We start from the raw sequence: 10756 nt of genomic DNA on the forward strand, positions 1-10756 counted from the left end.
AAAGATGGTTCCTTCGGGTACGAGAGCTAGATGTTCCTTCGATGCAAAAGGTAAAGCTTCCTTCGGGAACAAGAGATAAAGAGATTGCTACGAGAATAATGGTATGGTTCCTACGGGGAAAATATTATGGTTCCTACGGTGACAAAGAGTATGATTCTATCGGGAATGATATTATGTCTATGCAGGGAAAAAGGTGATGATCCATTTTGCGATAGAGATAGATGATGATCCCTTTCGGGATGTAGATAGATGGATCTTGAGGGAATCCAGACTATGTATGGTTAGATAAGACAGAAAAAGGTTCCTTGAAAGGAACAAGATAAGTGAGTTCTTTGTATGAACTTAGATATAATCCAAGAGAGATTAAGAGTAAGGAATCCGTGATAGATTCAAGAGAAGAAGAAAGATTATGAATCCATGAGGGATCATAAAAGAGAGAGAGAGAGAGAGAGAGAGAGAGAGAGAAAGAGAGAGAGATGTAAGACCGGATGAAGGTACTTGACAATGTTAGTTTGTTGTTTTTTCCTTAGAAGATAGATGAGATTAGAGTATGAGATGTGATCGTTGGGTTTAGATAGGAAAATAATTTTGAGGCATTAGGAAAAAAGATAGAACATAAAAGGAATAGAGTAGAGTAGAGAACAGAACGGAGAATAAATAAGGTAGAGAGAGAATAGAACAAATAAGAAATAGAGCAGAGAAGAGAGGGAGTAGAGAAGAGACAAAGTTAGAGACATAGATAGAGTATGTACAGAGTATGAGATGAGCTTGATAAGAGACTAAGAAAGAGTAAGAGAAAGATAAGAGAATAGTACTAGAAACATAGTGGATGATAGAGGAAGATGTGGATGAAAAGAGAAAGAGTAGAAAGAAAAATCAGAGATGAAAGAGGAAAGAATATCAGTGTATGTTATTAGAACAAGAGATTAGATTGGAGAGCAAGAAAAATAAGAGAAGAGAATGAAAGAGTAGATGGAAAATATTAGCAAGAATAACTCACCAGACAAACATGTCTGATGTAACGACAAGAAACAGATAGTGAGATACTATTTGTGTATTTTCTTGTTCTTTTATGATGAAATTTTATTGCAGTCCGTGATTATTGTATGAGATATAAAATATTTTATTTTTATGAGTTAATAGAATTCCATAAATATTTAGAAATAACTCTAATAATCCTATTAGATGTATGTATAGAAAATTCGGGTCATTACATTCATAATTTAGAAAAATTCTTTTTTTTTTTTTTTTGTATTCTTGATCTTGTCACAAATTTCCGACTATATCTATATTTTCGTCTCAAATTATATTGTATGGTGTTATTGCTTTTTAAAAATTCTTATAGTGTTTTAATAATATCGTCTTTTCAAAATTTTAATTTTTGAAAAAAATGACATTGGTTTCAAAAATCATTCTGGGAAATTTTCAAAAAAAAAATACACACATTGTTGTTGCAATAGTGGCTACTAATAATATATAAGCCTTCATTATTTAAGCCGATTAGTTTGTATCTAATTACTATTAGAATAGTCTAGCAACTAGAAGAGTGACAAGAGTCCAAATCCACCAAGGTTCCATTGTGTATACACATATCTCATATTTATCAATGAGAGAACTAAAAAAAAGGTTCTTAAAATATTTTTAGACTAGTAGATCATAGAACAATTGGGCTATGCAATTCTTGTCACTTGAGCCTTTGAATTGCGGCCCAATACACTTTTGAAATAGTCGTCAATCGTCACCTATAAAACTTCCGATTCGTTTTCACTTCCGAAGTTCTAGTTTTGATTCTTATCAAACTAACTTTGATTCGTTTTCACTTTTCATTTTTTAATTTTTATTTTTTATTATGTGAGACCTTTTGACAAAAAAACGCTAATAAATAACTTTTTTTTTTTTTATTATGGATGATAAATTAATATAATTAAGACAATATTTTTGTTTTAATTATTCAAACATTATCTGGTCCATATGTAGGTTATAACCCGTATACTACACCTGATACAAATTAAAATAACATATAGCTACATGTGATACAAATTAAAATAACATATACCACAATTTTATAATACTACGTATCTTGTGAACTCGAATATATATAGTATAACATAAATTCAAGGCAACTCAACACTGACGTTGGGTGGTAGTTCACGGTGGGGTTTCGTGGCGGCAATGGCCGATGACAAAGACACCTACAGCAATGCAAAAATCATAAGAATCATCGCAACTCTGCAAAAATATCGAATATATATAAAGCAATCAGTACAACACAGCGATTTACATCATGTTCCTCACACATGTATTAACTGAAATCAAATTATCTTCCTGTCTCTTTACCCTTCTCATTATACACACATATAAAATACAAATTATAAAATGTGTCAGGTGTAAAAAAAAAGAGAACCCATTTGGTTGTATTTTTTTTTAAAAAAATAAAGATACATTGTTTTTGGTTGAAAATAAATTATATTATTGTTTTGGAATAAAATAAAAGTATGATAATGTTTTTGGTTAAAAATATAAACAAAGATTTTCGGTAAAAATAAAAGTATTTTTGGAAAGATGTCGATCAAATATATATATATATATATATATATATATATATATATATATATATATATATATATATATATATATATATATATATATATATATATATATATATATATATATATATATATACTAGCCGTTCACCCGCGCCAAGCGACGGGTGTGAATTGTTTTTCAAAAATTCGTTTTTACATACAATTATTTCGGGTGAGAGGGTTTGTTATTTTCGACGAATGGATAATTTTGGAAATTAATTTCTTTCGGTAAATTTTTTGTGAAGACCACATATTAAACTCACTTCATTGAACATAAAGGAAAGTGTATATTTGAATTCACAGTAATCATTAATAAATTTTCAATTAACAATCTTTAAATTATTATTGTATAATGTTGTAAATTGTAATATTTGGTTATATGTTTTTTTATTTATTTAGAAATATGAATTGTAGATTTAATTATAATAAATAATCTTTAGTAGATTTATTTATAAAAAAGATGCTAAAAGATTATAATATAAATAGAGTAAATATAATTTAGAATAAAAATTAAAAAATATAATGAAAAGCTTATAAAAGAAATATCTGTAAGGGAAAACACTATAGTTCTAATAAATGATAACTTTTTTTTTGAAACGGCAATAAATATATATATATATATATATATATATATATATATATATATATATATATATATATATATATATATATATATATATATATATATATATATATATATATAAATTAGAATCCAGAGCATAGCTGGAAGTAGTATAAAATGAGACGAGAATAAAATAGTTATAAGGTCCAAGATAAACTAAACTAAACAATTGTAAGGCACCAGTCCAAGGCACCAAACCAAGGGGGAAACACATATGTCTGAAGAACCTAAAGACTAATATCTCTTTATTACGATTGTAGCTCCAAATGTCAATATTAACTTTGTACTTCCTTATAGTCAACCCATTTCAATCTTCATACCACCTCTTTGCCCATCTGGGGTAATATATTCCTTGATTGAGAAAGCAACTTCATCAGCTTCATCAATTTTGCAGTCACAGTGTAGTGCAGAGCTCTCCAAATCAGCCATTTTTGGGCAGGGGCAAATTCGTCCATAATATCTAGAAACCATAAATTCCAGCTTAGCTTATGTTTGTGATAAAGGCAAGATCAGTGTCGACTTTGGAAGGCTTCAATCAGCGATGTGTGTGTTAACTTTGATCGACTTCAAGCTCCAATATTCTACAACCCTGCAAATTAAGGATGCAACACCAGAAAAAAGGAGAAAAACGCACACCAATAGTTTATTATGATGTCCCCCATCCCACGTCCCAATTTTCACACGAAAGAAAACACCATGAAAAATAAATGATAACTAAACTATATAATCTGATAAACATTTGAAATTTTTTTAAGATATTTTTATACATCAAAAGGAGGCATTATTAGTGGGCTGAGAAAATATGCTATGTTCGATTAAACAAATAAAAAATGACTATTAGCCACAAAAGAGTGGTAACACTCATAGTATATTGTCACGTAAGATTTTTTAAAGCCACATATAATTTTTTGATGTCACATTGACTAAAGGAAGTGGTAGTATCTAAGTTGTAAAAAATTAGGGATTCTTGGTGTGTTATATTAATAAAGTTTATTTTCTAATTTTTTTAACAAAAGTAAAGAAAACAAATCAGCGAATGTACTTTGATTAAATATGAAAGTAATTTTTCTTATACCCCACTCCCATTACCTTATGTGGCATTTTACATTTTACTTATATATTTTTTATTCTTTATTCATATTTGATATATTTATTACATGCAGAAATTTAAATAAGACCATACATATATTTCTCTTAACATTGAGTCCTCCCAACCGTGAGCTTAAGGAAACAATCTGAACACCTAGGGAAAGGATCATGAACAAACTATTTTGAACCCAACCTTCTATATCAACAAAGTCAAACTTTTCTGCTCTCCAAGTCCACTCCTGGAATACTCTTCTCCAACATTCTCTCCATGTTAGAATTGAGTGCCCTCATATTGTTTATAGTCACTAAAGTTTCTGTTGGCGAGATCTTTTCATGCATTTATGACTCAATTTGTGAGGCTATAAAGAATACAAAACCAAGTTGTTGGAGTTTAACTATATATAATATGAAAATTTCACACTTTTTTTGAAAAACAGGTTTGAAATTTGTAAGATTATAAAAATCATAAAAGATAGCTTCATATCATTTCTTACTTGGTGATCCGGTTTAACCAATGAGTTCTAATCAACCTGAAGCAGCAAAACCGATTTAGAATATCCAGTTCTAGACTATTAGATGAGATTATGCTCCTACTTTTTTCTTTTTTGTGAACCAAGACCTCTAAACTCCGTAGATCGATAACCTACAAGTCAAATTATAAGAGATTAACTTCCCATTGTAGTATAAAGTAACATTTTTCAAAATCCAAAATACCCTTTTACACCACTTTAGGTCCGATGCAAAGTAGAATGCCATATTACATACCTTAATATTGGAAAATAAAAAAAATCATCAGACCTTAATATTTCTCAAATTAAAAAACTCATACACATGGGATATTGAAAAGAGTAAAAAAATTTGCGATTGAACCAAAAATCGATAAAAACAAACAAAAATCATATAAAAAACCTGTATATGCAGATATTTCTGTTTGGACCAACTGCCATGATTTTGGTGAAGACATGAAGGTCAAGATGGCAGAGAGAAAATTACTTTGTTAGTGTATTTAATAGGAATTGGGACCAAGGGAGAAAATTAGTGATCATACCTTTCTTGATTATATTGCCAAGAGCAGGATATCAAAAGCTAGAAGTTTCAATTTCTACAATAAAACTATATATTGGTTAGTTATATATCAAGATTTAATAATCAATTGCTATATACCCTGCAAAATTAATCTTGATCTTGATGTGTTGGGCCCACGCCAATTGTTATATACCCTTCAAAATTAATCAATCAGTAACCCTTTTGGATTGCCATCGACAAAAAGAAGGTACAAATTCATAAATATTGATGTTTGAGGTTGAAAAAGAAGGGAACTTGTTTAACTCCTTATTGTGATTGTGGAATCCATGAATGGAGAGAAGGATGTCTTGAAGCTCTAAATGAACCCTTGGTAGACATTCATGGCGGTTTTGTCATTAAAATCAAGAAGGTCGTCAACCACAAAAGACAAATAGTCTTTATTACATTCCCTGAGCAGTCAGCAAAGAAGGTGTCTGGTTCAGATTCTGCAATTTTAGAAAATCTAATTAGGGAGGTCAATGTTATCGTGTTTGGAGCCATGGAAACAGAGGGAGACATGGAGTAAAGAAGATATCACCCCTGCAATTCAAAGAGTATTGACATGATAAGTGGTAACTTTGGAAACATTTCACATCATTTACTTTATAAATGGAACTTTTGGAATAATTACCTTTAATGTACAATCTTCATGTAGAGAACCTGTCACCAACACCCCCAAAAGATCAGATGAAGGGATCAAGCAATAATAACAACGGGTTATTAAATTAGGAATTTAGAGGCATACATAGATTTATTTTTGTTAATGAGAAACTTATCTAGTATTGTATTCTTGACTTCATTTAGGAGCTTTTACAAACACCTTGTAGGCATATGGATAGAACTACGTAGCTGCAGACCTACAATGAAAAAAATGAAACTGAAAATAAAAAATATATTCAATCAATGTAGATAAATTAAACAAATCATTACAAACAAAAGATAAAGACTAAATTTAAGAGATTGCTGGAAAAGATTCATATATCTAAATAAGGGAAGAACACAAGCCAGGGGAAATTTTAGTTGTTGATAGTTTTCCTTAAAAGAACTCAAGTTTCAAAATCCACCACACCCTTTATGCTTAAGCCTAAGCAAAAAATTATGACCATTGCTTCCTCCTTGAAGAATAGATATACTAACAAAATACCTTTTTAAAAGGACCCTTCAAACAAATACCATCAAATCCACAGTGGGATAAATAGATGAATATCAAGAAATTTCAAAATAAAAATAATAAAATACCTCTATCCTAAAATCATGAAAGTTCAGATTCAAGAATCAAATTGAAGAGATGATGTACGCCTTCTTGGGAACGAGTTGCCCGGCTAGTGAAGTGGTCCAAGCAGATGATTTTGTCTATGTTTCTCCCGAAATCACGATACGATAAGTTTTGATTTAAAAAAAATAAAATAAAACGCCCACTCTTCCTGGAGAGACGATTGGATCGAAAGTAGAAAACACGGCTCCATCTGCTCAATCATTCTTCCTTTTAACTCCGATATTCTGGTTGCGTGTGTGCGATTTTGAAGCTAAATTATGACCTACAAAATCTTGATCGAGTGGATTAGACAACATATAGATGATTGGGGTGTAGAGAGATAATCGAGCAGATGGTTGTTTATGTATGTAGTGGTGAACAGTAGTTGTGGTTTAGGGGGAGTAGCAAACGACGGCGTAGTAGGAGGCCAAAGGCCGTTTTTTCCCTTTTTCAAGAGGATCCAATCACCGGTGGTAGAAGTCGACGGTTAGGGTTTCTACAGAAACCAATTCCAGATCAATGTGATGAGGGAGTGACGGGAGCTTCTATTCGAATGTCTCCGTATGTTTATATGAACAATAAACGGAACTGCCGAGATATGAGGAAATTTTGAGATAAGAGGGAGACAGGTCAAAACTCAAAACAATAACACCTTGATAGTAGGGGCGATAAGAGCTTTGTTGACATTTTCTAAATGCTTACCCGATAAGATATGATTTCTGTAGAATGCAAAAAGTTGTTGTAAATGATGCTTTAAAAGTTATACATCTTAAAATTCAGCAAAACATGCTAAATGCTTATTAAGGTATAAAGATATATATATATATATATATATATATATATATATATATATATATATATATATATATATATATATATTATACATCTTAAAATTCAGCAAAACATGCTAAATGCTTATTAAGGTATAAAGATATATATATATATATATATATATATATATATATATATATATATATATATTGTAGCCTATAGGATATGTGGGAAGGCATAATCATAGAATCATAGATAGGAAGAGGTTGATGCTACAATCGAGAAAGGAGTATATAGGGGTTGAGTTAAGATGAAGGAGGAGATTGAAGATGTCTCAGAGAGCATATGCTTATTGAAACAATATGCTTATTGAATCAGAGAGAGAGAGAGAGAGAGAGAGAGAGAGAGATGTAGGGGAGATATTTGTTGGTCGCGACTACTAAGGTAGAGGCGACTTCTCTTTTCAAAATGGAGACTTGAAGAGGGTTTGATAATATTTTAGGTTTTAAGCTTTTAACAAATTATAAATTTTGATAGAAATATAAAGAAATAGCAAATTTTGACCTTTTAGTGAACAAGTTTTATTAATTTGATTCGAAGGCATCCTCGTCATTTTACAAACATTTAACGAAAATTCATTAGACGGTAACAATCTTAGAGACAACACATGCAACTTTTCGAAACCATAAGGATGGACCACAACAACTTTTAAAAGATTTAGACTCAAAGTACTGATTAGTGTAAACTACAAAGATCAAAACTCTATGGGCGTGTTCGGCAAAATTAGCTGGTAGCGGGTAACTTGTAGGAGGTAGCAGGTAGCTTGTAGCGTTTTGTTAAACGCTATATGAAGTAACATTTGGATTTTGAGCGTTTTGAATAAAATAAACGCTAGAAGTTTGTAGTGCCAAACAAAACTTTTTGTTTTAAATGGAGCGTTTTATCAAACACTAGAAGCTAGAAGCTCTCAAACGTCCTAAACGCTCCGTGCTGAACACGCCCTATAACTAAGTTTCGTTTATCCACTAATCACATCACATGAAACAATATATTTCTATTAGTGTTGTTCATAAGTTTCAATAATCTACTATTCACATTAAAAGGAAAGATACATTTCCATATATGTTATTCATGTATTATAATACTAAACATCTTATTTATAACATATCTAAAACTCACTATAACTTATTCATATTAAAAAAAACAACTTCAGTACAAAAAAATAATAATAAAAGAGTGGCTCAGTTGTGTGACACAGCTACAACTTGCTTTCCAACATTTCTGCCGGAAAACAAGCCAATGAGAGCTGCCGGGCCATTCTCAATGCCTTCAGTAGTGTCCTCGAGATACTCAATCTTTCTTTCTCGAATGAGAGGAAAAATTAAATCATAAAACTTAGGATACAAATGAAGGAAATCATAAAATGTAAACCCTAGAATTTTCAGACGTTTGAAAAAGACATGTTGGAGGTTGTACACGCCTTCGGGTTGATCAAGTTTGTTGTATTGCGATATCATCCCACAAGAAGCAATACGCCCATGAAGCCTCATGTTTGGAAGCACCGCATCGAGCATCTTCCCCCCAACATTGTCAAAGTAAATATCAATACCTTCTGGAAAATACCTACAAAGACAACATTTAAAAAAGTTAGCATAATCACATTCGCTCTAACTAATATTCAACAAAGGTTTGAATATTAACAGTCGTCATGTGAGAATATCAAATCCAATATCAATTAGTCTCTAATAGAATACACGAAAAACACACCTTTTCAATGTTGCTTTGAGGTTTTCTTCTTCTTTGTAGTTGAAAGCCTCATCGAATCCAAATTTGTTCTTAAGTAAATCAACCTAGTAATACAAATGAAATATCAAAACCACTCAAAAAAGTACACTAATCCGTTAAAAAAAAACCGTAGAGAAAAGGACAAAAGAAATGTTGCACATTTAAAAAAACTTAGCTATATTTACAAAAACCATTTACATCTATTTATAGCCATTAGCCAACCTTTTCTTTAGATCCAGCACTTCCGACAACATAACAGCCAGCAAGTTTCGCGAACTGCCCGACGATATGCCCGATGGCTCCCGAAGCTGCGGACACGAAGAAATACTCTCCTTTCTTCGCAGAACAAAACTCGTAAAAACCAACATACGCAGTCATTCCCGCCATACCTAAACAACCCCAGAATCCCAAATTGTAAGAGATTCAAACAGAAATATCAAATCTGTAGAGATAGACACATGCTTAACAAGTTCTTCGATCAACATACCCAGGATTCCTGTATAGTATGAAAGAGGAACATCTGTGTTATGGATCTTTGTTAGGAACTGTGGATCTCGAATCACGCTGTATTCTTCCCAGTTAACGTGTCCGGTGATGTAGTCGCCTTTTTTGAAGTCAGGGTGAGTAGAATCCACGATCTTCGATACTCCGACTCCGACTAGAGGCTAGAAAACGAATTGGGTTTATCGATACATCAGATCATAATCAAATCAAATGATTATATGATCGATTCAATGGAATTCGAAGTCAATCAATCAATCACAGAACTCGAACTCATATACTTTACTAATCATTATCAAACTAGATATCAAATTGGATCATTGTGTTACGAATCGAAGTAAAAGTCTGTTTATCCCTAATTTACGGATTGAGAAAACGAATTAAAAAGGGGACATACCGAACCAGGAGTGAAGGAATCCATGTAGGCTCCTTCGTATGTCTGTGTCATGCGATTCCTCATCATCGGATCGCAGGAAAGGTACAGATTCTTTGTTAAAATCGAGCCGGGTTCATTCTTGGGTAGCTCCAGATTGATGGTGGCATCAGAAGTCACCGCCATATCGGATTCTTTGGGGAATCCATCGACGTAGTTTTTCAGTAGCACCTGCTTGTTTCTCACCACTTCGGCCATTTTTATGATTCAGAGGTTTTACTTTTACATTTTCGTGAAGATGATGGTGATTGTATTTATGACAACTTTGGTCTTCTTTGGACTGTTTGACTTTTCTATTTATTTTCAAAAGTTTGCTACCCTGAAAAGTCGTAGTGGATCATAAAAAAACAGTTATTTACTAAACTCACGTTAAAAGTGGCAGTGTTTCATTAAACTTTTTTTCGGGAACATAATCTATTAAGGCTGTATTTGGCACGCCACAGCTAGTTTATTTTTCGAGCTTTTTTATGTTGTCGTGTTTGGTAAGCCAAAAAGTAGCTGATAAGCTAGCTTTTTGAAAAGCTACTTAGACTAGCTTTTTAGGAGCTTTTTTAAAATTTTCCAAATACACCCTTAATTAATTATATAAACACATATTCTTACATGTCATTTTATGTAATTTTATATATTTCAGCTAACTTTTCAGCTAG

At 31.9% G+C, this 10756-nt stretch overlaps 1 protein-coding gene across 1 annotated transcript; it reads right to left on the reverse strand.

Moving 5' to 3' along the window:
• Positions 1 to 8477: 8477 nt before the first annotated feature.
• Positions 8478 to 10365, reverse strand: LOC111892375 (2-alkenal reductase (NADP(+)-dependent)). The gene is made up of 5 exons (XM_023888426.3): positions 10071 to 10365; positions 9660 to 9837; positions 9395 to 9561; positions 9155 to 9237; positions 8478 to 9010 (listed from the first exon to the last, which is right to left on the reverse strand). The coding sequence occupies exons 1-5, from the start codon at positions 10302 to 10304 to the stop codon at positions 8629 to 8631; spliced, it is 1044 nt and encodes a 347-aa protein (XP_023744194.1). The 5' UTR covers positions 10305 to 10365; the 3' UTR covers positions 8478 to 8628.
• Positions 10366 to 10756: the final 391 nt, after the last annotated feature.

The sequence above is a fragment of the Lactuca sativa genome, chromosome 3, assembly GCF_002870075.4.
Source record: "Lactuca sativa cultivar Salinas chromosome 3, Lsat_Salinas_v11, whole genome shotgun sequence".
Classification (NCBI taxonomy): Eukaryota; Viridiplantae; Streptophyta; class Magnoliopsida; order Asterales; family Asteraceae; genus Lactuca; species Lactuca sativa.

Bases quoted from the DNA above. Each gene is read 5' to 3' on its own strand.
- LOC111892375 (XM_023888426.3), bottom strand. From the start codon at position 10,304: ATGGCCGAAGTGGTGAGAAACAAGCAGGTGCTACTGAAAAACTACGTC. The intron at 9,562-9,659 runs GTATGTTGATCG...GGGGTTGTTTAG, and splicing joins ATACTATACAGGAATCCTGG to GTATGGCGGGAATGACTGCG. The intron at 9,238-9,394 runs GTTGGCTAATGG...TTGTATTACTAG, and splicing joins GTGCTGGATCTAAAGAAAAG to GTTGATTTACTTAAGAACAA.